The sequence below is a fragment of the Canis lupus genome, chromosome 10 (assembly GCF_003254725.2).
Source record: "Canis lupus dingo isolate Sandy chromosome 10, ASM325472v2, whole genome shotgun sequence".
Taxonomy (NCBI): domain Eukaryota; kingdom Metazoa; phylum Chordata; class Mammalia; order Carnivora; family Canidae; genus Canis; species Canis lupus.
The window spans coordinates 17843526-17869519 of NC_064252.1; the positions used below are offsets into that span (position 1 = coordinate 17843526).

A 25994-nucleotide genomic window follows, 5' to 3' on the forward strand; every position below is an offset into this window, starting at 1 on the left:
GCCCTTCGCACCCTCGGCCAATGAGCTCGAAGTCCCCGCGCCTGCGCCCGCCCTTCACGTCCTCGGCCAATGAGCTTGAAGTCCCCGCGCCTGCGCCCGCCCTTCACACCCTCGGCCAATGGGCTCCCTGCACGCGCGCGACCGTTAGCAGCGGGTGGCTGGTGGTTGGCGACTGTTAGCACGCGGCCCAGAGAGACGAGGTGTGGGCGGGCTAGACGCCCGGCTGGGCACGTGGTGTCGCGCTGTGGGCGGGGCGCCGGGAGGAGCGCGTTGAGGGGCTCCGCTTGGGCTGCCCCGGGAGCTCGTGACCCGCCCCGCCCCGCCGCCCGGCTCCTGGCTGCGCGGTTACAGCCCTCGCAGTCGTTGGTTTTCTCCAGGGCCGCGCGTCTCTTACCTGTCGTTGCTGCTGATCCAGGCTTTGTACCTTCTTAGGGTGGAAAGGAGACGCGCGTTCGCGGAGCCCCAGTCGAGCTGGGCCTGCAGATGGCGGCGTGGATTCCGCGCACTTGTCCTTCGCGGAGACTCCCGGGCGGCCTCGGGGCCTCCTCCTCCCACCGCGCGGATAAACTTCTCCGGAACCGGGGGTTTCTCGCGATTTTGTGCTAATTCCTCCTTAGCGTTTGTCTGGCTCAAAGCAGCAGCCTGCGCGAGACACCCCTGGGGGGGGAGGTACGAGTGAGGGCCCGTCCCGTCAACGGGTGGGGGGGGGGGAGGGTCCGTCCCGTCAGCGGGTGTGGGGGGGGAGGGTCCGTCCCGTCAGCGGGTGTGGGGGGGGAGGGTCCGTCCCGTCAGCGGGTGTGGGGGGGAGGGTCCGTCCCGTCAGCGGGTGTGGGGGGGCAGGGTCCGTCCCGTCAGCGGGTGTGGGGGGGGGAGGGTCCGTCCCGTCAGCGGGTGTGGGGGGGGAGGGTCCGTCCCGTCAGCGGGTGTGGGGGGGGAGGGTCCGTCCCGTCAGCGGGTGTGGGGGGGCAGGGTCCGTCCCGTCAGCGGGTGTGGGGGGGGAGGGTCCGTCCCGTCAGCGGGTGTGGGGGGGGAGGGTCCGTCCCGTCAGCGGGTGTGTGTGGGGGGAGGGTCCGTCCCGTCAGCGGGTGTGTGGGGGAAGGGTCCGTCCCGTCAGCGGGTGTGGGGGGGAGGGTCCGTCCCGTCAGCGGTGTGGGGGGGAGGGTCCGTCCCGTCAGCGGGTGTGGGGGGGAGGGTCCATCCCGTCAGCGGGTGTGGGGGGGGGAAGGGTCCGTCCCGTTAGCGGCCGTGGCAGGGCCGCACGTCCGAAGCCAGCGGACTCCGCCTCAGCGTGGTCACCTGCGGCCGCGGCGAAGCTCCGTGGCGCCCCGCGTGGGGGCGGAGGCCGAGGAAGGGGCTGCGGGGCAGGCGCTGGCGGCGGCCCAGGCTCCCGCAGAGGCCGGGGAGGAGTGCACTGCGCGGCCCCCTGTGTGGCAGGCCTGCCTCCTGGACTGGAGCCCGCCGCCACCGCCGCTCCCCCGGCGGCGCAGCAGGGCGTCAAGGTCCGTCAGGGGCAGGCGGCGGCCTCGAGGCGTGGCTGCCCCGACGGGTCCTGCGGGCTCCTGGGCGCCTGACGTTCTCGTCGCCGTGGCGCCTCAGAACCCGAGCGCCTGTGGCTCGGCGCCGACCCGCCGCATCTGCTCTCACCGTCGTGCGGCTTGCTCTGTGCGCAGCACCGGATGCGCCCGGGCCTGGAGCCTCCCAGCAGGTCCGCCTCAGAGCCGCAGCCGGGGCTGCGTCCACGCCACAGGGCCTCAGGCCGGTGCCCACCTCGTCCTTGCTCTGCCGCCAGCTGTGCGCCTCGGGCCCTTTGCGGCTGCCGCCCCCTGGCAGCGCTGCTGGAGGCTCCTTCCTCGTCCTCGGTCTTTGCTCAGGCAACTCCCGCTCAGCGAGGCCCGTCCCGGCGCCGAGGGGCCTCGGGTCATGGAGGAGGGCTTTGTGTTGCGGGCCGTGCCCGCTGTTACCGCCGCGGGAGGACTGCTGGACCGTGTGCGGGTGAGAGCGCTCCTGGCGGGCCGAGCGGCCTTTTCGGGAGCCTCCGTGTGTGAACGTGCGATGGCAGCGGCACTCTGGTGACTGGGAGCACTTCCAAGCGTCGATGGCCTGGGGCCCTGAGGTTCGGGAGGCGCTGCTGCTCTCCGCAGAGACTCAGTTGGGGGCGCGGCGCCGGAGAGGCCTGCTGACCGCGTTCTTCAAACAACCCCGAAGGGTCTGTCTGGCCACGTGGGCTCCTGCTCGCTCGGGCATCTGGGAGACCATCGAGGGGCGTCCTGGACTCGGCCAGGCCAACCTCGGGCGGGACGGAGCCCCCATGGAGCCCCACATCGGCCGTGCTCAGCTCAGGGTCTGCTGGAGGCTCTGTGTCCCCTTACAGCCCCTCCCGGCTCTCCCGGAAAACCAGAAGAGACAACCAGCAAAGGTTGGGAGATTTCAGGTAGGTTCCAGCCCGCTCTGGACTTCCCAGCAGGCGAGGAGCCTTCTCTTCCCCGGTGGAAGAATTCTGTGACAGAGCTGCCGTTAGGTGGACCCGTGCTTCGCTTGAGCTTTGCGTGGATCTGCAGCTTGAGGAGGGGGCTGTCCAGAGCGCCTCCGATCAGCGCTTCACAGCTCCCGGGTCCACAGAGAGCCCGTCTCTGTCACTGTCAGGGCACCAGTGTCCCTGGGCCAAGTCTATTCAGTCCTTTTTCTTTGCTCAGTGAGCAGAAATAAAAGGCCCAGCGGGACCGTGGGGGCTGCCCAGGGGAGCCGGCGGCCACCATGCCAAGCAGGTCAGGGGCCCCGCCGGCCGCGCTGAGTGTGCAAATGCATGTGCGCCCCTGGGACGGAGGTCTTCCTCCGAGGTCACCAGACAGGGGATGGGCTGCCCGATAAGACGGATCACAAGGGCTTTGAATAAAAAGTTACTTGTTTGGAACCCTGGCACGGCCCACCGCCCCGATTCTGCGGGGACCCGCGGCTGGCAGGTGCCCCCGTGTCGCCCGCCTCCTCCCCCACCATCCCCAAGGGGCTGAGCGGAGCGGGGCTGGGCGGGCAGGGCAGTGCTCCGTGCCAGCGGTTAGACAACCATGGACGGGCCAGCCCACTGTCTCCAGCTCATTGACATTCGGGCAGCGGCACCCCTTCCCTGGCTTCGGTGCTGCTGCGACTTTTGTTCCCTTGTGAATAGCAATTGCTGGAAGCCCGAGGCCGGATGGCTCGGTAGCAGCCGCTTCTCGCCTGGAGACAGGAGACCAGGGCTCAGAAGCAAGCTGCTTAAGGTGATTTGACCGGCGCGGGGCTCCTGCAGTGCAGGGTGGGGTGTGTGGGGGGCCTGCGTCACCCGGGCGTTACAGCCGCTTGGGGCTCTCTGGGAAGGTGATCGCAGCCCCTCGGGGGGGGGGGGGTTAAGTGCTGCTTTTTCCCTTTAGTTTTATGGCATCTCGGTACGGCTGATGTTCCCTTTCCTGAAAACAAATCCCTTTAACTACTCTTGCTCCAGAGTGGCCCGGATAACAGCGGCAGAGGTGACCCCGGCTGCGAGTGCCGCTGTCCTGGGGCTGCCAATGCGACGGTCTGTGCCCTGGGCACCATGTCGCGGGACGAGCAGGGCAGGGAGGAGCTCGGTTACGATCGCATGCCCACCCTGGAGCGCGGAAGGCCTGACGCAGGGAGCTACGCCCTGGACACCAAGCCCAATGACCTCCAGCTGGCGACGAGGCTGCCCCCATGCTTCAGTCACAAGACGTGGGTCCTCTCCGTGTTGATGGGGGTGAGTAGCTCCCCAACAGGACTGGGGAGGCCTCCCCCGCCACGAGCTGTCCCCTGGCCTGGGTGCCGTCCCCGGGGCCTGGGAGAGTGCGCTTCCCGGACTACTTCTCTTCTGGAGCCCCTCAGGCCTGATGTGCTTACTTTGTGTTCTCTGGGTTCAGTTCACGAATGTCCAGCCCCAGCTACTGCTGGTCTCTGGGCTGTGGCTCCTCTATGTCCCACCAGGGTCGGGACAGCCCATGACCAGGCCTCTCCTCTGTGGGGTCATGCGTTGCACTAGGGTAACTTCCACCACCCTCTCCCCGGGGGGGTCTGGAGTTGCCCTGCAAAGACAGGAGGAGGGGCCGTGCTCTGAGTAGACCTCTGGTCAGGGTCCCCGAGGAGGGAAGCCAGGTCCCTGGCACAGGAGAACCCCGTAGTCGGAGGGACAGGGCCAGCAGGAGGCAGGCCTGGGGTCGGGACATTTCCTATCAGACATGCTTGCTGGGCACCGCCCCACTAAAGGGGTCATTTCGGCCCCAGACCAGGCTCACCCAGGCTGGGCCGCTGGATGCACCTCCCTTCAGGCTGGACCCCAGGGCTCTGTGTGGCCTGGGCAGGGAGCTAGGATCCAGGCAGTGCCCTCCCTCCACACTGGGCTTTCCCAGGCCACCCCCCAGCACTCCCGGGGGTCCTGCCCACCCTTCCCTGTCCTACTGAGATGGTTCGCCCGTCCTCCCCGGGTGTGGAGGAAGCCTCTCCTCCCTGCTCCCAGGGCCCTGGACTCTGTGCTGCCTCCCGCTGCCTGTGGCCAGGACACACAATCCTGCTCATTTCCTCGTGAGGGCTGTGTCGTGGTTTTTCTGTTGCCTGGGCCCCAGGCCCTTTGCTCCCATCACAGTGGGGCACACACACCCGGCCTAGACCCTGGGACTGAGCCTTTGACACTGAACCCCGCCCCAGAGCCTCACCCTCAGTGGTACGTTTCAGTCTCCCAGGCCTGACGTGAGGCCTGGCTGCCCCCCAAGCCAGGAAGCCCTTGGACCTGCAGCCCCTTCCTCGAGCAGTCATTTCCCAGCTGTCCACTTGGATTAGCTTTGGGGAGAGCACCAGATGGATGTTTGCCAGCCTCCACGACGCCCGGGGGTCGGGATGCTAAGGCACCTGAAATCGCACATGGTGGGGTGTGTTCAGGAGTGAAGCACCTTTTCTTGCTTTAAATTTCAGCAGAGGTCTCTTTCTGTCTTCCCAGAATGTCGAGGCCCCTAGTCTGACACTGTGGGGGGGGAGTGCGGGCTGAGGCTGTTTTTCAGAGGAGTCTGGTCTGGCGGGATCCGGGCGTCCAAGGTGGCATTGTATAGACTATTAAGTTGTAATCAGAGGACTTGAACCTCAAGTGCACACGCCTGTGTTGTCACTCGAATCGTGCTGTTTTGCAGAGCTGTCTACTTGTGACGTCGGGGTTTTCACTCTACCTGGGAAATGTGTTTCCCTCTGAAATGGATTACTTACGTTGTGCTGCGGGATCGGTAAGCATCGCTCCTCTGTCGAGTCTTTCAGTACCGAGGTTTGAGGTGCGTTTGAGTTTCTTTGCTCTGAAATCTGCATGTTGCTTTCCGTTGCTCCTCGTTCAGTATCTCCCATTCTGACTTCAGTTTCAAGTAAGATTTTTACTTTTTTTTTTTTTTTTTTTTGAGATTTTTACTTTTGAAGTGATTGCTGCAAGTGTCAGTCTCACTCCGCAGATTCCTTGATGGGAAACGGCCCTTGGGTTTCTAGCGGCTGTGAGCTGGCAGGGAGCCCGGCCTCTGCTCTCCTAGAACAAAGCCCCTTGAAAGAATGTGACCCATCCCCTACTGTTCTCTCTGGAGCCTTCTAGGTGGCCCTTCTTGGGGGTTACAGTGACTTCTGACCCAGATGCTCCAGGGCAGCGCTGACCTCGACTGGATATCTCAGCAAAACCTCAGAAGTGACAGGCTGAGGAGACAAGCATGTTCTCCCCCCAGATCCCCCTGTGCCCTCATAGGCCCAGCCCTGGGGCCCTCGTCCACCCACTGCTCTGCGTCCTGCAGGCTCTGTCCCTGTAGCTCATGGGGTCTGTGGGGTCCTGTTGTCCTCAGGGGTGACATCTGGCATGGCCCACAATGCCCAGGCTCGTGCCCTTCCTTCCACCTTCCCACTGGCCTGACATCCCCACGCTTGCCCTCCTCATGCTTCACTTCTGTGGGGGTCAACTCTGGGGGTGTGGGTCTGACGAGAATCTCCTAGGGGCCCTAGGTCTCCTGAACATTTCTTCTCCCTTCACATAGACACGCTTTTCCCTTTTGGGGTAATACGTGAGCTAAGGTGAACTCTGCTGTTCTGCAGTCAGTAGAGGGGACAGTCTGGCTTCTAAGTGTGTTCAGTGAGAATAGCTTCCATTATCTGTCTGCTTTTTCTCTTCAGAAAAATTAAACTTTTCCCAGAATAAATCATTTTGAAAGGCACGAGACCTTCTACCATTGGCAACACCCCTGTGCCTGCAGACTGGTGGCACTTGTTTGGCTGGCATGTCTTGGGTCATTCTGGAAGCTTAAGCACTGCAGCCCAAGTAGGGACACCCAGGGGATCCACTGCTGGCTCACAGAGCTCTGGTTTCTTTTCAGTGCCTTCCCTCAGCAATCGTGAGCTTTGCCGTTTCACGGAGAAACATCAGTGCGGTGAGTCCAGCTTTCCGTGCGGTCTCGGCAGGTGTGGGGGCAGTGCATGGCTCCCAGCTGTGCAAGAGCCCCGGATGGCATAACGTACCAGGCCGCGGGCTGGGGAAACTGGCCGAGGCCGCCTCTGGGGCTGACGGGCACCCGCCCGTGTGTGTGTGTGTGTGTGTGTGTGTGATTGCATGCACACATGTATGTGGAAGGGTGCATCTCCACTGCCTGCAAACCCTGAGCTCCCCCAGCAGGGCTTCCTTACCCTCACTCCACCCCCGAGGGGCTGCAGGGCACCCTCCCTGGCTATTTTTTTCTTTTTTTTTTTTTTTTTTAAGACATTTATTTTAGGGAGAGAGAGAGAACAAGCATGGGGTGGGAGGGATAGAGGGAGAAGGAGAATCTCAAGTAGGCTCCCCGCTGAGTGTGGAACTGGATCTCATGACCCTGCAATCATGACCTGAGCTGAAGTTGAGTCAGACGCTCAACCACTGAGCCACCCAGGTGCCCCTTTCTTGGGAGTTTTTTTTTTTTTTTTAAAGATTTTATTTATTCATGAGAGAGGCAGAGACACAGGCAGAGGGAGAAGCAGGCTCCATGCAGGGAGCCCGACGCGGAACTGATCCCAGGTCTCCAGGATCACACTCCGGGCCACAGGCGGCACTAAACCGGGGCTGCCCCCCTTCTTGGGAGTTTTAATTAACAACCTGGAATTTGGTTCAGTGATGCTTTTTTTTTTTTTTAAGTTATGCAAGAAAGAGTGAACCCTTGTCTTGTTTTCCAGATCCCCAACTTTCAGATCCTGTTTGTGTCCACATTCGCAATCACCACTACATGTTTAATCTGGTTTGGATGCAAACTGGTCGTGAACCCCTCGGCAATAGACGTGAGTCCCTGAGTAGGGCTGTGGGTCCCACCCATTTTCCTGTTTTTTTCCTGGACATGTCTTCCTGCTGATATGGGTGCCAGAGCCCTGGTCCCACCAGGTCTGGTCCAGAGAGGTGCTGTCATTGGGTTGGAAATGTGCAGTAGGCACGCGGTGCATGTGTGTCAAAGTTCTTGAGTCCATGAAGTTTTGAGAATTTTATTTATGCTTTTGAGAATGGTCTTTTTTATTTTCAAAGATTTTATTTGAGAGAGAGCGAGCACAAGTAAGAGAGAGAGAGGAGAGAGAGGGAGAAGCAGATTGCCTACTGAGCAGGGAGCCCAATGCAGGACTCAATCCCAGAACCCTGGGATCATGATGATGCTTAACTGGCCGAGCCACCCAGGTGCCCCATTGAGAATGGTCTTTATTTGTTGCGTTGATTCCAGTGGATGGGTTTGTTGGTAATATCTCTAATGTCTCTTTTACTATGTATTTCATCAAATTTCTGATGCTGTTGACTGGAAGGTGCACTGTTACTGTGTGAACCACTAAGAAAAATGGGAAAACCTTCCCATTTAAACTACGATGGCAGGGACGCCTGGGTGGCTCAGCAGTTGAGCATTTGCCTTTGGCTCAGGGTGTGATCTGGGGATCCGAGATCGAGTCCCACATCGGGCTCCCTACATGCGGCCCACTTCTTCCTCTGCTTGGGTCTCTGCCTCTCCATATCTCTGTCTCTCTTTCTCTCTTTTTCTGTGTCTCTCATGAATGAATGAATGAATAAACAAACAAGCAAACTACGATGGCAGAAAAGTCTCGTATGAAAGAGGGCTTATCAGAGATACCTCAAAACAACAAACAAAAAAACCCTTCTGTTTTATGGGAAATGTTGAACTACTTTTTTTTCAAGATCAGGAAGAGGATGAGGTGACTCTGAGGAAGTGTCAGCCAGGCCCCTGAGGCAGAGGCATGAACATTGTCCTGTGGATCTGGAAGGGACACTCATGTTGCCATAATCTGCAGGCAAAGGGATTCCTGCTTACTTGACCTCAGAATTCACATGTAGCAGGGTTGCTGGGTACGACAATTGTGCTAGCAACAGAACATTCTGGAAAAGTAACTTAAATACAGAAATCATTTTATAGCGATAAACGTGGAGTTCCTGGGAATAAGTTGGAAGGTTTGTGAGGCTGATTTGTAGAAAATCAAAGTCTTCCTGAGAACCAGGATGTCTTCATTAAAGTGGTGCCACAGGCAGGTATGGGGCCAGGAAGACAGGGGTCCCTCACCCCCAACCAGGCCAGCCTGGAGCAGCCCCACATGGGGAGACCATGGCTCTGGGCTTGGAAGAGGGTAGTGCTGTGACCCAGCTGTTGGAGCCCACACCATAAGGGGGACCCCTTCCAGCTCCTGCTGCAGATCCATAAGAGAAGGTCCAGGGCAGGAGGCTGGTTTAGGCACTCACTGAGGAGTGAGGCGCAGTGTCACCCGGCAGCGGGAGGCACTCTCAGCCTCGCTGTAATCAGAGGAGGCAAATGGAAGCCACAAGGAGATGGCATTTCCAGCATCACATGGGCAGAAGCCCCAGGTGCCTGCCTTCCACCTGAAGCGACTCTCACACCCTTTGGAGACAGTCTGGTGTCTGAAGCAACATATACCCTGGGACTCCGTACAGCATCCCCCACACTGTGCAGACCCCGGGAAGCAGTGGTGCACTCGGCCACAAAGTGTGGCTCCAGCAGCCCTGAGTATGGTGCCCAAGACCCCAAAGCAAAACAGATACTCAAATGTCTATTGCCTAGGACAGTGCCCCCAACGACACAGAATGATGAAAGGTTGAGAACCGCACACCAGCCAGCCTTCTCAAGCATGGCCAGGGCTGCAGTGCTGCCCTTCCTGGAGCTGGAACTCCAAATTCCACCCCACCTGGGCCACCACACGGGAATCCACAGGTAGCCAGGCCCTCGGGTGGCTCCTGGCATCTGAAGGTCGAGCAACAGCCCACTGGAAGTGCTTTTGTGGCACCAAGGGCACATGGTTCTAAGGCCTGAACCACCAGTGTCTGGGGATGTGTGTGTGTGCGCGTGCACACACACATACACACACGGGAAATAGCCATGAGTGAGACATGACCTTTCAGGGCTGTGACTCCCACACCCGGCTCCTTGCTTGTGTGGGGCCCCAAATGCTCAGCCCCCGCCTGCGGGCAACCACATCTTGATGTCCCCACGTGGTATATGCAGGAGAGCTCCTCTGTTCCCTGTCCTTCCCCCATCTAGCTCCCCATGAGTCTGCCCAGCGTCAGCAGTAGGGCCTGTCTCCCCAGCATTCTTCAGGGGTGGATCCAGATGGCTCACGTCCAAAGCCCCGCAGCCACAAGCGGGGCCCACATGGACACATTTCTGCAGGCGTCTCCTATGCCAAGGAGCATGCTCTGCCTGCACTGCCTGCACTAGAGCAGGGCCCGGCTCTCACCCTACCGGCCTGCTCAGGCCCCTCAGATCCTACAACCTTCCCTGCATTTGGCATCACCAGTGTTCCCCTGTGTCCCAGTCAGACGGCCCCAGTGGCAGCAACTCATTATGTCCCTTCCCCTTGTCTCATCCCTGATGCTTCTAAGCACGTGGTGCTCCTCTGCCACCTCCTGAGCTTCCCGCCTTGACAGCTGCCTGTTTTTGCCCTTGGCCTATCTGAAAATCGAGGTTGTCTTTCTCCTCATGTCCAGGACTTGATTTTACACAGTACGTGTGTCCCCCCTGCTGCTCCCCACCCTGTCTGGGGGCCACACCACATGGCCTTGGGCCAGAGTCACACCTGCCTCCTCCCTCAAAGCTGACCTCTGACTTTATACTTTGGAAGGGATTTACGGAGTTCCTTAGCAACTGCACCTGGGGTTGCATTATGGTTAAGTTCATAGAATAATTTTGTCCCAAGTAACATCTTTGTTACATTAATCATCCCATGGAAGAGCCTCCTGGTCTCTCCACTTATTCAGATCATCTTCTGTGTCCTTAGGGCATCAGTTTTGTGTCTTCTTGGTCAAGTAATCGCTACGTCATTTACAGATTTTGTTAGTGTTATAAACAGCGTCTTATTTTTTAAATTATATTTTCAGATGGGTTTTTGGAGTGCAGAGAGAAGGTATTGATTTGAAATTTTTCTTTATTTTGAAATATGTTAAGACTCAAAATAACTTGCACAAAGAGTAGGAGAGTTCCTGTGTGCACCTCACCCGGCTTCCCCGAGAGACAGCGTCCCACATGATCAACCAGGAGATTGACCCTTGCTGCTGAATATTCACTTAGGTGAATTTGCAAACTGTACCAGTTTTTAAATAAAAAGGGTATTTATTTCATCAGTTGATTTTGCGTTTGGAAACTTTGCTGAACTCTCTTATCCTTCCTAGTTGTTGTGGATTGTATTGGTTCCACCAGTGTTGTTGTGGATATTCTGATGCAGTGACTGGCAGGTATGGTGGTTAGGATTTCTGCATCACCTTGAAATGGGCCTGTTTCCCTCTTTCAGTTTTAGAGTCAAGGTTACGCTGGCCCATAAAGTAAACTAGGCAGCAATGACCTCTTTCGTGTTTAGGGAATTGATAAAATGAACTGCTTCTTAAAGGTTGTGTAGAACTTGCCTGTAAAGTCATCGTCACCTGAAGCTGTGGCTGAGGATGTTGTTATTAGCATCAGCGTGTTCTGTGTCTTCTTGTGTCAAGGTCTGACTTTTTTTATTTTTTATCAAAAATTTCCCCATATGGTGCAGTTTTTCAAAATTATCAGCATGTAGTAGCTTGTAATGCTGCTCACTATTTTATGTGTGCCATCTGTGATTTCTCCTTTTCATTCCAGAATTTTATTTGTGTCTTTACTGTATAGACCTCATTCATCCAAAGAATCAGCTCTTTAAACATTTTTTTTTTAATTTTTATTTATTTATGATAGTCACACAGAGAGAGAGAGGGAGGCAGAGACACAGGCAGAGGGAGAAGCAGGCTCCATGCACCAGGAGCCTGATGTGGGATTCGATCCCGGGTCTCCAGGATCGCGCCCTGGGCCAAAGGCAGGCGCCAAACCGCTGCGCCACCCAGGGATCCCAAGAATCAGCTCTTGTTTTGTGAACCTCCTTTGGTTTGTTTCTGGTTGCCATTTTCTCTACTGGTCAGTCTGTCCTTCCCTCACTTCCTATGTCTCTGGGTCTCCGGGCTGCTTCTCTGTCTGTTGGTGGGTCAGTCGGGATGCTACCTCTGTTGAGAGCTGGCAGCCTGGCTCACTCGCGGGGTGTGTCCCGTCCCGTCTTAGCTGCATTCCAGATTCTCATGTAACGTTTTCATCTTTGTTTGGTTCTCAGTGTTGGCGAGGTTCCCCTTTCGCCTCTCCAGACCCACTTCCCACGCCCTGCCTCCCCCTCCCTGCCTGTGCAGAGCAGGCTGCATGGGTGGGCCAGAAGGCTCAGAGAGATACAGATGGGGCACTAAGGAGTGGTTGGTGTGCCCCGTCTCCTGCCTCTGAGGCCTTGGGGGGGGCGGGATGGGGCTGCGTCCTCTCACACAGTCACTCCTGCCTCCCCTGGTCCTCAGTGGTTACTCCTGCCCCCCTGCTAGGTTTCCCTTCTTCCCGGCTCAGACCTGTGAGCTCTCCTCTGGTTAAACTTCCTCCAGTCGCTCCTCGTGGCTGTCCCTGGGTTTTTGCTAGGACCCTCCTGAAACAGATATATGAGATTATTTTTTGAAGTCTTCCATTTGTCGTGTTTTGATATTATCATTACTGTCAGAATGCACAACTTGTAGTGTAGATTTGTTGGAATTTACCAAGGCTTATTTTGTGGCTCAATAGATGGTCAGTTTTTGTTAGTGTTTCACCAAATACTATATTTAAAAAAAAGTTCTCTGTTTTATTTTGCATGTAGGGTTCTGTAGATCAAACATCAATTTCATTTGATTTTAAATGTAGGTTTTATTACCACTAAGGTCTGGCAAGGCCTGCGATCAGGAGACAGTACCATTGGGAAAGCTTGTCACTCACAGCTCGCAAGATAAGGGGGCAGGCCGTGCCCAGGCCGGGGGCACTGGGGGTCGCCCCAGGGGCCAGGGCAGGAGCCTGTCCTGTGGTTTCTGCAGGAGGAACAGACAAGGCAGGTGGACGGGCTCAGGGCTGGCTCATGGGAACACCGTCTGCGGGCTCCAGGGCTCCCTAGTCGCCGGGCACCTGCCCTGGGTGGTGGGAGCAGGTGAGGGAGGCCCCGAGGGCTGGAGCCCCACGGAGGGTGCTGGGCGGGGGCTCTGGGTTGGCTGCTGTGCATAACCTATAGTTAAATTGACTTTAAAGTTTTTTTAAAAATTTATTTATTCATGAAAGACACACAGAGAGAGGCAAAGACACAGGCAGAGGGAGAAGCAGGCTCCTTGCAGGGAGTCCGATGTGGGACTCGATCCTGGGACTCTGGGATCACACCCTGTGCTGAAGGCAGACACTCAACTGCTGAGCCACCCAGGGATCCCTTAAATTGACTTTTTAAAGGATTTTGTTCTATGATGATTAACACAGGCACAGATTCCTGTAATTGCCAACACGATCAAGATATGGAACAGTTCTATTACCCGGGTCTCTTCAGTTGTTGGCAATTATGCATAGAGCTGTGTAAAGCGTGCAGGTTTTGATGTGAACGTAAGCTTTTGTATCTTTAAACACCCAGGAGGGGTGAACCACTAAGGAGGGTTTAGCTCAGGGGTCAGCAGACTGCAGCTCAATGGCCAAATCCAGCCTTTGAGCTAAGGATGGTTTTAAAAGAGAGGAAAGAAAAGACCTACGTGAGTCAGAGGTGATATGTGGCCCTGTGCCTAGCATCAGGCCTTGGACAGGAGAAGCTGCCCAGAGCTTTGAACGGGCTTCTAAACCTATCCATGGGCTTCTAAACCTATCCATAGGATCATCTACATTTACAGAATAAAGGTGAAGAGAGCCAGTTTCATAGACATGGGTCTTCTCTTTGGCAGATAAATTTTAATCTGATTCTGCTCCTTCTGTTGGAGCTTTTCATGGCGGCCACAGTGATCATCTCAGCACGATCAAGTGAGGCGCACTGTAAGCAGAAGGTAGGTCCAGCCCTGTGCTGTATGGGGCACACAGCAGGTGACCCAGAGCGCTCGCTCCCCTGAGGGTGGTGGGCTGCCCCAGGGCACCCTATTGGGCCCCACTCTCCAGGGATTCATGAGGCTCGTGGCCTCGGAGGCAAAGTGGAAGGTGCAACACGACCTCCCCATAGACTGATTCTGGCCCAGCACCACTGCCCCGCGCTTCCCAGGGCGAGACCGAATCTGCTGAAAGGGTCACCTCGTACATATACTGGGATCGCAGGGATTAGTCCTATTTTCCTGACCAGGGAGAGCATTGGACCCGGAGCATGGCTGAGCGGTGGCTGAGACACAGCCAGCTGGTGCTGAGAGCCTGGGCTGTGGCTTTCCTGGGCGCACCCCTGCCCCCAGCCCCTGCAGCAGCTCTCCTGAGGTGCATCCCCCTACCATAGCACATGCAGAGTCACCAGGCCAAATGTGTTGTTTCTTTTCAGGGTCCCATGTTGGAGAGCGCCAACATTTTGTATGAAGTGGCATTTCCTGCCCGGGTCCTAAAATCCTATTCAGTAAGATAAATGTGCCTTTCTCCTTGTTACTTGATTTACTAGGGGAGGTCCGTGGTGATATCCTGTCCCCAGGGTTCAGGAGTTCCTAGTTCACCGCTTCACTCTGGAGGGTCCTGGTTGGCAGGGGGGTGATGGGGCCGCCCTCCATCCTTACCTGCGTGCTTTCCCCCTCATTCTAATAAACCTCCCGCTCTGAGCATGGCACTCAGGATCTCTGCTGGTTGGTTCTGTACTTTCTGCCATGGTTTCTGGAGCTTGTGTCCCTAGGTCCATATGGGCTTCCTCCTCTCATTCCTCAGCAACTTTGCTGATGGCTGCCCCTGTGATGCCTGTGTCGCCGGGTCCCGGTGCCAGGCTCCCTTGTGGTCGGCCTCAGACGCTCAGCTCTGCTTGTCCTTGGGTTGGGGATGCTTCTTTCAGCAGCCTGGGACTGTTGTCCTCTCTGTGGCCTGGTGGATGGAGTCCCTCACGTGCGGGCCCGCATCACCGCGCTGCATGTTTCTACCCAGTTTTACCATTTTTGTCTCTTCCAGCTTCTTTGCCTTCTCCTGTCTCTCCTGTTTTGTTTTTTGTTTTTGTTTTTGTTTTTGTTTTGGTTTCTCTCCTGTTTTTAATTAGTGGGGAGGAGCATCTTCCTTCCTGCTCCTTGCCTTTCTCCTTTTCTCACTAATTTTGAGCTGGAAACTATGCATTTCTCCATGTTCTTTTAGAGGTGGTTCCCAACATTTCAACATAGGTCGTGTGGCTCTTTGGCCCTGAGCTCTTAGAACAGTCCCTTCATGCCCCCTGCCCCCCTGCCCCCTGCCACCTGTCAGACACTCCCTGGGTGATGCTACCTGTGTGTCTGCCCCCCAGGTCATCGAGGTGATTGCTGGTGTCTCTGCTGTCCTGGGTGGGGTTATCGCTCTGAACGTGGATGACGCTGTCTCGGGGCCACACCTCTCAGTGACGTTCTTTTGGATCTTAGTGGCCGTGAGTACACCTTGGTGGCCCTTGTCTGTTTGGCTGTGCAGGCCGGCAGGCTGCTGGCCGAGCCCTGGTCCCCTCTCACCAGGACAGTCACTGTGGGCCTTGGAGCTCAGCTTTGGCGGATTTCGGGTGGGAGAGCAGCTGGAAGAGGAGAGGGTGGAAGGTGGGTGCCGGTGGGCCAAGCAGGACGCTTCGCCTTGGCCGCCCTGCCTGGGTCCTCCCTGGGCCCACAATCGGAGGGATTTGAGAATCCAGGCTCAAATGGGTCAGCAAGTTAACTGTTTTTATACGAACCAATAGCATGGTTTCTTGTCTTGGTGGTTTTCTTGGCGAACACTTACTGGTTTTATTTTGTGCAAGGGTACGATGTATGATATGTTTATCTTGCTTTGTAATGTGATTTGTTTTGTAAAATGTAGCATATTTATGTTATCATCTTATGTTAAATATTACTGTGGTAAAATACCTAACACAACACTGGTGTTCGGTAAGTGCTTGATATACATGGTCGCTATGTTCTGTATGGTTCTTTTGTTGTTTTATGAGCAGTTCTAACATTGGTCATGTAAGTTAATGTTGTTTAGTGTTGAACTGAAATGCCACCTATGGGGCTTCTAGCCCAGTGCCTCCCATTCTCAGTCTTATGCAGCCGTGGCCAGTGTGGACCCCTCACAGCCACATGGGACAGTTAAGATCAACCCTGGCACATCCAAAGTCCCATAGTCCTGGACACCGCAGACACCTGTGCCCCGTGCTTCTGGGAGCTGTCACCCCATGGTGGCTGCTTTGCAGCATCACTGTGTCACATGGTGACACCTGCAGGAGGGGCTGGTTTGTCCCACCTTCTGTCCAGGGTCATCCTGTATGAATGAATAGGATGCAGTGAGCATCCCTGGCCTCATCCAGGAGCTCTTCCTGAAGCTGCCTTGGAGGCCTGGCCTCTGCCCTGACCACTGGCACACTCAGCTGAGGTGCTGCGCTCCTGCTGCGTCCCAGGGCTCAGAGCAATGGCGCAGATGCCTGTGCCCAACCTTACTGATCCCTGGGAATAATGATGGAGATGCTCCCCAATGACTTGGGGGGAGAGGGAGGATGTGGGATGGAGCCACACACCTGGCTGCCGGCTGCCAGTGCACAGGTCGGGCTTGCAAAGCAGAGAACTGGCCTCCTGCCTGCCCCAGCACACAAGTGCACCTGTGAAAATGGAGGAGGCACGTCTACATATTTAACCTCTCAGGTGACCCAGAAGCACCTGGAATTATGTCCTTGAGTTATTGCAACAGAGACCAAATACCTGAGGCTGATGGTGAAGAGACTCGCCTGAGCAGCCCTGTTAACATGCTCGGTGACCCCCCAAGCAGTCATCCCCAGACCAGCCTCCCTGGGCCTTCTCTCTGCAGATGCTCCCAGTCCCCAGCTGTGGAAGAACTGGCCAGGGGTGAGGGGAGTTTCCCTGGTGGGGAGGGCTGAGTCTGGGGACAGTGGGAGAGGCCACAGTCATGGAGCAGGTGGAGAGGGTCAGGGCTCAGGGCCTGGCTGTCCCTGCAGCCTCCCTGGGCCGGGTACGTGTGTGTATGAACAGGAGTCTCTTGGCCTGAGTCACTTCCCCACTGGCTGCTCCATGTCCACGTGCCCTCCTCATAGACACCTTCGCCCTCCACACTCCTTAGAGGGAGGAGACTCCCTGGCCCCAGGCCCACAGCCTGGCCACACCAGCATCTTCAGAGTGCCAGTGTCCCCACCTTCCTTGGCCTGCTCTCCCGTCATCCTCCCTTGGCTGTCCAGGCTCTCAGCCCTGAGCCTGCTCACCCTCAACCCAGAACCCTGAACCAGTGCAGATACGCCCCCAGTATCCGGGGGTCTCAGCTGTTCCCACCCAGGGTGTGGTCATTTCCTTTTCCTCTGTGGGTGTGTGGCTGGGCCATGAGCTCCCTGGGCTCCTTGCGGAGGATGGGCTTTCCTGCTGTGCTTTTCTCTGCCAGGAATGGCGTGAAACTAAATCCATCTCCTTCACATAAGTGGAAAAGGACATCTACCTGTTATGAAAGGGCAGAGGTGCCCATCCAGTGAGGAGCCTGAAGAGCCCAGCTAACCCCATGGTCAAACCCCGTGGTCAAAGTCAGTGTGGCGGGTGGTCCTGGGGAGGCCTGTGTCTCCTGAGGCTCCCTAAGTCTGACGCCGAGGAAGAGCACAGTGGCCCCGGCTGAGGCCAGTTTGTGGCCAGCTGGTGCATCTGATGACGGGGGGATGAGGCTCTCTGGTCAGGGAGACTCCTCTAAGTGCAAGCAGGGTCACCCAACTGTGTCCTGTGCCTGGAATGAAGAACATGTGTGATGTTTGGTGGGGCGCTCGCTGAGAGTGGTACAGGAGCGTGCCCTCTGTCTCCGCGGTGCATGCACACCTGTTCGGGACAGCGTCCTGTGTCTCAGAGAGCCGACGAGGCTGGAGGTCACAGCAGCGATTCCGGGGCACACAGGCACTCCGGCTGTGGCTCCTTGAGCCTTGGAGAGGCCATCCCGTGTCGCCCCACTGGCTCCAAGGATGCACAGGGGAAAGCAGGAGAGGGCGTGACTGCAACCTCAACCATCACCCCTCAAGTTGACGTGTTTTCTTTCCTTTCAGTGTTTTCCAAGTGCCATTGCCAGTCACGTCACAGCCGAGTGTCCCAGCAAGTGTCTGGTAAGTGAAGCCCTTCCCAGGAGCCTGAGGCCTGCTCTGCGGTGCCAGGGCCCAGCTTGCCCCACCTGGGCTGCCGCGTGGTGGGGCAGTTCTGGGAACCAGGCTGCGGGCCAGAGCAGGGGTTGGCCTGGGGAGGCCCCTGTGTGGCTCTGAGGGCAGGACTGTCTGTGGAAACAGGTAGAAAGCCAGGAGAAAGTCTGTGACTCAGCAAAGAGCCTCAGCCTGCGTCCTGTCGGGTTGTCTGTTGTTGACAGGGATAGTTGCTAAATTTGGGCCAGAACAGCCTGCATTTGTACTTGGCAGCACCTGTGTGCAGCGCTGGCCCAGACCACCCAGGCATCGTTCTCTGATGGGGCAGAGGTTAAAGGAACTGGTTTCAGGGCAGCGGGAGGAGGCCACCCGTGCGTGTGTGTTACTTATACAAGAGTGGACACTTGTATCTGAGTTGGGGGACTCGTGACAAGAGCCATGCTCGGAGCTTCTGGTAGCCCAAGCGCAGAGAGCCTAGCGGGAGCCGCGTGCCGAACCCAGAGACTGCCCGCCTGTGCAGGCAGCGGCTCCCGGGCCCCACGGGCCGGCTGGAACCGAGTTCTCGTCTGCTTCCCTCAGGTGGAGGTGCTGATCGCCATCTGCAGCCTCACGTCCCCGCTGCTGTTCACGGCCTCTGGGTACCTGTCATTCAGCATCATGAGAATCATGGAGATCTTCAAAGATTACCCACCGGCCATCAAGGTACGTGTTCTTTTCTCTCAGAACTCTGTACAGATGTGGCCTTGCTGCCCTGTGGGCCACGTGGGAGCGGGCTCTCCCAGGATGGGTGGTCCAGCCCAGCGTCTGACCCGCGTGGGGCCCAAGCTGCATCTCCTTCACTTCTGTGTGGACAGCCAGGTGTCTGTCCTCCTCTCTGGTGGGCGTGTGTCCCCAGCTCCGCACAGGCTGCCTCTTTTCCTAACTTTGGGCATGGTGCCTGGTCTCGAGTGGCCCCCTGCCCGCCTGGACACCCTCTCAGCCCCTCTTGCTTCCATCCTCACTGTAGAATCCGTTATTCATCCAGTCATGTCACAACCTTGCTGGAATTTTTGTTGGAATCACATCAGGTTATAGATAAATCTGAGGGGAGTTGAGGGGTTTTCCACAGATGAACATGCCCATAACGAGGACTCTAGAGTCTCTCGATAACCCCCCATGACTGTCTCCACGGGCTCAGACACACATCACTAGGCTGTCGCTTAGATACCTTGTGGTGTTACCAGCAGGTATTGTATTTACTCCCAAATGTTTATCATGAGAAATTTCAGATATGCAGAAGAATGGAAAGGATTCCCCAGCAGCTTACATGTTGTTTATACACGTGTGTTTACACTGACGGCTGGGAGCACAGACGCATGTGCGTCATTTCTCGGAAGCATCTGAAAGGGAGCAGCAGGAGTCTGACGACAGGACCCTCCACCTTAAAAACCTCGGCATTTCCAAAAGGACAGCCTCCTCCACAGACAGCCCACATGGTACCTGACAGGCCTGAAATCATCACGCAGTGTCACCCTCAGGCCATGTGCATGGATCGTCCCCAAACTGCACCCCATGGGCTGGAGCTTTTGGAGCAGGGCCCGGCCGAGGGCCACAACTTGCCCTTGAGTCTCTCAATTCAGGACAGTCCCCACCTCTTCCCCCAAGACACTGACTTTTTGGAGTCCAGGCCACATGTCTGGGAGAAGGTCCCACTTGTGCATCTCTTTCCTGTGATGCCTGTAGGGGTGAGGTCAGGAGGAAGTGCTGTCCCCTCCCACCTGGTTTGGCAGCAGCTGCCAGAGTGCTCCCAGGTGAGTGGCTCTCGCAGGAAGGAAGTGACCACAACCGTGGTATGAGCCAGGCACCGGTGGATGCCGCGTCCTGGCACCTTGCACGGGGTTAGCCCTGGTGCCTGACCCTTGTCTGAGCTGTTGTTTTACACGGAGGAGTAGAGAAAGATGACCTGCCTGGCTCTCTTGTCCCACATCCCCGACGAGCTGGCACGCAGTGTGACAGGTGCTCCTCTTTGGAATGCCGCTGAGGACTCCTGAGCTGGCCCAGCTGTGGCCAGAGGAGGCACCTGCCAGCCCTGTGCTCCCTGAAGTTACCTGGAAGCCTCTGCTTGCAGACCTGCCCCTGCCCCTGAGCTGCCCGGGCCCCTTCAGAGAGAACCGTACACAGAAGTCAAGCTCTGGGGGCTCTGTGTGCTCATTCTTGCTGGAACATCATTGCTTCTAAGCCTCTTCAAGAGACAGAGCTGAGAACTATAGATTTTACTTATTTTTTTAAAGATTTTATTTATTTATTTATTTTTATTTATTTTGTTTTTAATTTTTATTTATTTATGATAGTCACAGAGAGAGAGAGAGAGAGACAGAGACACAGGCAGAGGGAGAAGCAGGCTCCATGCACCGGGAGCCCGATGTGGGACTCGATCCCGGGTCTCCAGGATCACGCCCTGGGCCAAAGGCAGGCGCCAAACCGCTGCGCCACCCAGGGATCCCAAAGATTTTATTTATTTATTCATGAAAGAGACAGAGAGGCAGGCTCCCTGTGGGGACCCCAATGTGGGACTCGATCCCAGGACCCCAGAATCATTCCCTGAGCCGAAGGCAGGCGCCAAACCACTTGGCCACCCAGAGAGCCCCGAGAAATATAGATTTTTAAAGGCCTTGTATTTATATTGTATTTCCAATTCAGAATTTATGTACTTGGGCTTTTTTGTTATATTTGCATCACTTTTCTCTTCAAAAATCTTGTTTTCTGAGAACATTGAATATAGTCACTATTTTATCTTATAATACATGTAAGAATGTTCCCAAGTCCACCAGCAGCACATCTGCTGAGTGAGGTCACAGCTTCCTCTTTTTTTAAAAATTTTTATTTATTTATGATAGTCACACACACACAGAGAGAGAGAGAGAGGCAGAGACACGGCAGAGGGAGAAGCAGGCTCCATGCACCGGGAGCCCAACGTGGGATTCGATCCCGGGTCTCCAGGATCGTGCCCTGGGCCAAAGGCAGGCGCCAAACCGCTGCGCCACCCAGGGATCCCACAGCTTCCTCTTAACCCATGTAGGAGGTGACGTCACTTATTCAAGGAAATAACCCCCTTTCTGCCCATGGTCATGCTGTTGGTCTAATGTGCGCTCAAATTTAGTATTTTCTGTTTGTATTCCTCAGTACCCAGGATGGGGGCTCTTATGTGTTCTTTAATTATGGGTCGCGTGATGATGTCACGCATCCCCGGCCTGTTCCTGGGGCAGAGGTAGCTGCTCTCTTACCTGCTGTTACCAAGGGCTCCTTGGTGCACACGCGTGGTCTTGAGTCTGTGCGGTGCGTCATTAGGACAGTTAGCTTGGAGAGGGTCTCTGGGTCAGCGGGGACACGTGTGTAGTTTTGTTAGATGGTGACGAGTCCCCCTCACAGGAGGTCCCAAGTCCCCTGGGAGCTCCTGCTTCTCCACAGCCCGCACACAGGGTTGTCAGGCGGGCGAGCCAGAGTGCATGGTGTGGCAGCCGTGCGTACGTGCGTCTCTCTGGACACAAGTGCTGTGGGGCCTTGGGCTGTGCCTGGCGGTGCTGGCGTGTCTTTCTGGGTGAGCTCCTGCCCACTTTCTGGGGGGCTTTGAGCCCCGCCAGTGTTTGGGGGACCAGCGCCCTGTAACGGCAGAGCCAGGAGGAGGCCTCTGTGCGGTGGCTGGCCTGCCTTCTGCTGGCTGTGATTCTGTCATGAGGAAGTTTGTTTTATGTAGTTTGTCAGTGTCTTTCTTGCTTCTGGATTTTAAGTTGCGATGAGAAAGGCTCTTGCTCGTGTCTGGCGGGAGTTTATTCTGGAGTGCGGGGGAGCCAGCCTTTCCTCTCGAGGGCTTCAGACGCCATCCGCTGGGACGCCTATCTTTCCGCCCTCATTGGAGAGGCGGCCCTGATCACACGCTGAGCGTCTGTCTGTGTGGGGACCCGTTTCTGCACCTGACGTTCTCACACGTGTGTTGTCCGGTGCTGCCCTGTTCCTATTGTGAAAGTTTTATTACCGGCTTCACCAGCTGGTGGGCTAGTCTCCTCGTTGCTGATCACTCTGGGTTACCTCACTTTTGTGTATTTGTTTTTTTGTGTTGGACATTTTAGAATCAACTTTGCCTGGCTCCAGAAACTACTCTTTTCTTTTTTTTTTAAATTGGGCGTGGGTTTAAATTTATCCTCGAACTTGAGGACAGGGTTTGTGTCTCCTTGCTGCCTTCCTACAATGACACTGTACAGGGCTGGGGGTTTTATGTTAACATTCGGGGTGTGGGAGACTTGGCTGTGGGCCCCTGGGGCTGCTCACAGGGCTCAGCAGCCTGCGGGCTACCTGTAGATCATCTGTTAAAGCGAGGACAGCAGAACTTCCAGCAGAATCGATTTCCTCCACTCCCATTCATGAGACAGAAATCCCAGTGCAGAAGGGCAGGTACCTGCGGTCGCTCCACACCAGCTCCGGGGAAGCTCCCGGGAGCCCCAGGGCCAGGGCCAGGGCCTGCCTGCATTGCCTCCCTTGGTTGGGGGGAGTGGCCTCAAGGAACCCCGGGGCGCGGCCATGCTGCTCAGCGCTGCACCACCTCATGTCTCGCCAGCAATCCTATGACGTGCTCCTGCTGCTTCTCATGCTGGAGCTGCTGCTGCAGGCCGGCCTCAACACGGGCACCGTCATCCAGTGTGTGAGCTTCAAGCTGGGAGCATCCTGGGATGCCGCACAGACCAGCCAGCAGGAGCGCCCCCCAGGGGAGGTGAGTGGCCTCGGACTCGCTGGCTGCCCTGTCCTGGTGGGGTGGCCCTACACACAGCGTCGCCCGGGAAGCTGCCATGGCCGAATGCCTTCAGCTTTACTCACGGACGTGGACAGGAAGTTGGTCAGCCTCCACACTGGTCACAGAAGTTCCCTCCCCAGCCCCTCATGGGGGCACCGACCCAGCTCCCTACGTGTGGCATCAGTGACCTCTGGCCCACAGGCTCTGGAAGTGACGTCATGCCAGCCCCCGTGCCGGGCTCACGGCAACCCGGACAGTACTCTGCCCAGGTCCTGCCCCGTGTTCCCCATGAGCTGCCCGCCCACAGGTATTTACACTGTGGACTGAGGAGGCTGCTGGAGGGTCCTCCAGGGCTGCCCTGCGTGGACCAGGCCCTCCTCCCACCTGGTGCTACCAGCCCCAGGACCTTTGTGCGGGTGCGCCTGTGCTCCTGCTCTTGGACCCTGCTCAGCAACCCTGGTCCTCTCCAACTGTCCTGGGCTTTCCTTCACGGAGATCCGAGGATGGTGCCCTTTCCTTGTTTTTAACCAGTGAGGGCTGGTCTCCGTGGGGATGGCTCTACCCCCAGGCCTGGGCGGGGACCCCAGGGAGCTGAGTGGTGAAGGAGAGCACCCACCAGGTGCCAGAGGCCTGGGCAACTCTAATTTTAGCAACTGTCTGGTGACCTGTGCTCAAGCACTCTCCTTCCCTGGGTGCCAGGCCCCTCGTCTGTGGGGCCGCTGGGCCCCTGCCCCCGGGAGGAGCTTGGAGGGCCTGGCCCCGCCCCGTTTATTCCTGCACCATGGAGTATATCCTTGCCCTGTCTCTGAGTATTTACTGGACACCTACTATATGCAGGTGCTCCTGCCATGGCGGCCTCCCACCCCGATCCAGAGCCCACCCTGCCCTGGCCGTGTTCCCGCGGGGGATGCGGGCCGAGGTGCCAGTCAGTGGGGGCGTGGAAGAGCAGGGACATCTGCTTCCCCTCCTGGGAGTCCAGCACTGTTTCTGGTCCTGTCACAGGCTGAGAAAAGCCCGCGAGTTAGCAGAGATGTCCTGCCCGCCTGCTGTTGCTCCGGGGCCCAGGAGGAATAACACTCTGCCTGTTTGGCCACAGGTGTCCAGGAGCCCACTGAAGGAGTTCGACAAGGAGAAGGCGTGGAGGGCCGTGGTGGTACAGATGGCCCAGTGAGCACGGGCGGGGAGACCGAGGCAGGAGCAGGGCCCCACCTGGCTAGTTGTCATCTGGCTACCACTGACTTGCCTTCCACCTCCGTCCAGGCCAGGCTGCAAGGTGGAATCTTCATTGCTTAGAGTAGTTTAGTTCTCAGTGTTGACTATTTTGTGTTTATCAGTGTGTTGGGTCCTGGCCGCCCAGGCGCCCCCGGGGCGGTGGCACGGGGCCTTCAGGTGAGGAGGGCAAGCAGGAGCCAGGCCCTCCAGGGCCGAGGGGCATCTGTGTGCTCGGAGGTGTGGCAAGCCACCTGGCTGCTCCCCTGCACCTGGCCAGCCTCCCTGGCCCGTTGTGGAGGAGGCAGCTCGCCGGCCGTGCACAGCCCCACAGGGGTCTCACCAGCTCCCGTGTTTGTCGTCTGAGCGCAGCCGGCCATGCATGGTTTCTGACAAGAGAGCAGAGCTGCACATTCCTGTCATGTCTCATGAGCCAGGGGCGCCCCCACGCTCACAGCTGTCTCTCTGCGAGGCCCAAGTGCCCAAGTTTCCACCTCGTTGCAGAGGGACCTGCCCTCTCCATGGCCCTGGCGTCCGTGTCGCCCCTGGTACGCAGGGACCCGGGTCAGCATTGGCTGCACTGGCACCAGGGGGTTCCCAGCTCCTGACCCCTTTGCCAGCACCCATGCTGGGAGTGACCCTCACCACTGTGACAGCTCAATGTTCTTTGGGGTGGGGCCCCATCCAAGGCTTTGAAACCTTGGGCCACATTTCCTGGTCTCGTCGGCCTTGGTGATGTGGGTGGGGTTGGTCCCGTTCCTCCTGTTGTGGGTTCTGCTTTGACTCCCATTACCATGCCCGAAATCGCAGACAGATGCCCCCGGGACCCTCAGGGGGCATCAGCGTCTCCGTGCACTCTCTGACCTGACTCAGCTGAGCTCGGGCCTGGGCCAGGGGTCTCCCTCATCTGTCACTGCCCCCCCGCCCCGGACACACAGCAGAGGCAGTCTGTGAGAATAACATCCCTTTCACTGAAAAGCACCGCCCAAAATTAGATTGTGTGCCTCTCCTTGTCCCCTGAGTACACCTGGAACTTCTGGGAGGACAGTTACCTTTCCCAGTGGACCTGGTCACTGATGACTCCTCCGCACCCTTCCTTCCGAAGTGGAAAGTTCACTGTCCCCATGTGTCCTTCACAAGCCTACACATGCCCGCGCTGGTCTCTTTCCTTCCCCTGGAAAGAGTGAAGCAGCCTTGTGCTTGGCTGGGAGGTGCTAATGCTTGCTCTTTACTGAGCTCATGGGTGAGGACATGGGGCTGCTGGGTGTAGACTCCAGGATGTGCCCTTCCTCATTTCCCAGCACAAGTGACTGGCTGCCCGTCTTCACCACCAGCTGGGTCATTTTCAAACAGGAGGAATGCAGGTGAGACATGGAGAGGTACTTGGAAGCACTGATGGCTTCTCCTGCACACGTGCACCACCGCCCCCAGCACACCCCCCCCCCCGCCCCACCTGAAGCAGCACAGGCCATGCTGATGTGTTCCTGGGTGTCCAGAAAGTCTGAGTCTTAGAGCCAGAATTAGACGTATGGGGGCTCGATACAGGCTTGTAGTTTATTTCAGAGAGAGCTTGAGAAATCCAGGCAAATGGGGGTTTAAAAATTTATTACTGTCCATTTACATTTTTGTCTGATACAGTTTAGCTTCTCCTGAACAATAAATGCTAACATGTAAACGCAGCCTATTTTATTTCGGGGCTCTTGGGTTCTGAAAACAATGAGAGGGAGGGTGTAGGAGGGCAGGTGGAGGGGAGGACTGGGAGTGCCTCCCCAAGCCTGGGTGGGGGCCCCTGGGGACTGCCTGCCGCAGAGAGGTCCGCTAATGCGAAGTGGGGGCAGCTCCACACTTTGGGGTTGACTCGGGAGTTAGGTGCAGGATAAAGGTAACATGTAGGTTTCTGAAATATAGCAGCGGGAGAAGGTCTTTCCTAGTCCCCCCTCCCTCCAGGAGGCGGGGAGGAAGAGTTGGACGCTGGGGACTTCGGTGGGTGGGGTCACGGGGTGGAGCTGGAACTCACAGGCAGCGGCACTGGCCCCATGAATGACCTGGGGACACCAAGGCCCCCCGGGGTCCCTCACCGGACCCGAAGTCCTCCGACGGCCCTGGTTGCCCAGTGTGCAGTCCCCTGCTCCGCGCTGGGGACCCGGGAGTGGCGGTCGGAGGGAGGCCTGGGGCGGGGCGGGGCTGGTTGTGACTCCCGGGTCTTTATGACTTGGGGGCCTCTGACTGCCAGGGGGGCCTGTGTGACCCCAACAGCCCTGCGCCTGGTGTCCGCTTGACCCCGGGCGGGATGTGGCGCGGCCTCCCCTTCCCGCAGACACCATGGCCCGGCCCCCCTCGCGCCCGGCCCCCGGCCTCGCACCTCAGCCCCGGGCCCAGCGCCCTCGCCCCCGGCCCGCGGGGCCGCCCCCGCCGCAGCCGCTCC

At 57.3% G+C, this 25994-nt stretch overlaps 2 protein-coding genes across 6 annotated transcripts in view; one reads left to right on the plus strand and one right to left on the minus strand.

Moving 5' to 3' along the window:
- Positions 1-679, minus strand: part of MOV10L1 (Mov10 like RISC complex RNA helicase 1) — a 72599-nt gene extending 71920 nt beyond the window's left edge. The window contains exon 1 of the mRNA XM_025455748.3: positions 395-679. The gene's annotated coding sequence lies outside the window, so the exon portion shown is untranslated. The remainder of the gene's footprint in view (positions 1-394) is intronic.
- MLC1 (modulator of VRAC current 1) lies at positions 286-25244 on the plus strand. 5 transcript variants are annotated; one of them, XM_025455805.3, is made up of 13 exons: positions 286-669; positions 3164-3254; positions 3476-3745; positions 5163-5252; positions 6369-6422; positions 7195-7296; positions 13274-13372; positions 13846-13917; positions 14773-14889; positions 17509-17565; positions 18175-18297; positions 22187-22339; positions 23457-25244. In XM_025455805.3, the coding sequence occupies exons 3-13, from the start codon at positions 3566-3568 to the stop codon at positions 23529-23531; spliced, it is 1122 nt and encodes a 373-aa protein (XP_025311590.1). In that variant the 5' UTR covers positions 286-669; positions 3164-3254; positions 3476-3565; the 3' UTR covers positions 23532-25244. The 5 variants fall into 5 exon arrangements, with proteins under 5 accessions (XP_025311590.1, XP_025311600.1, XP_025311571.1 ...); XM_025455815.3 differs by lacking the exon at positions 286-669 and adding an exon at positions 2267-2431; XM_025455786.3 differs by lacking the exon at positions 286-669 and having other exon boundaries at positions 2919-3254.
- Positions 25245-25994: the final 750 nt, after the last annotated feature.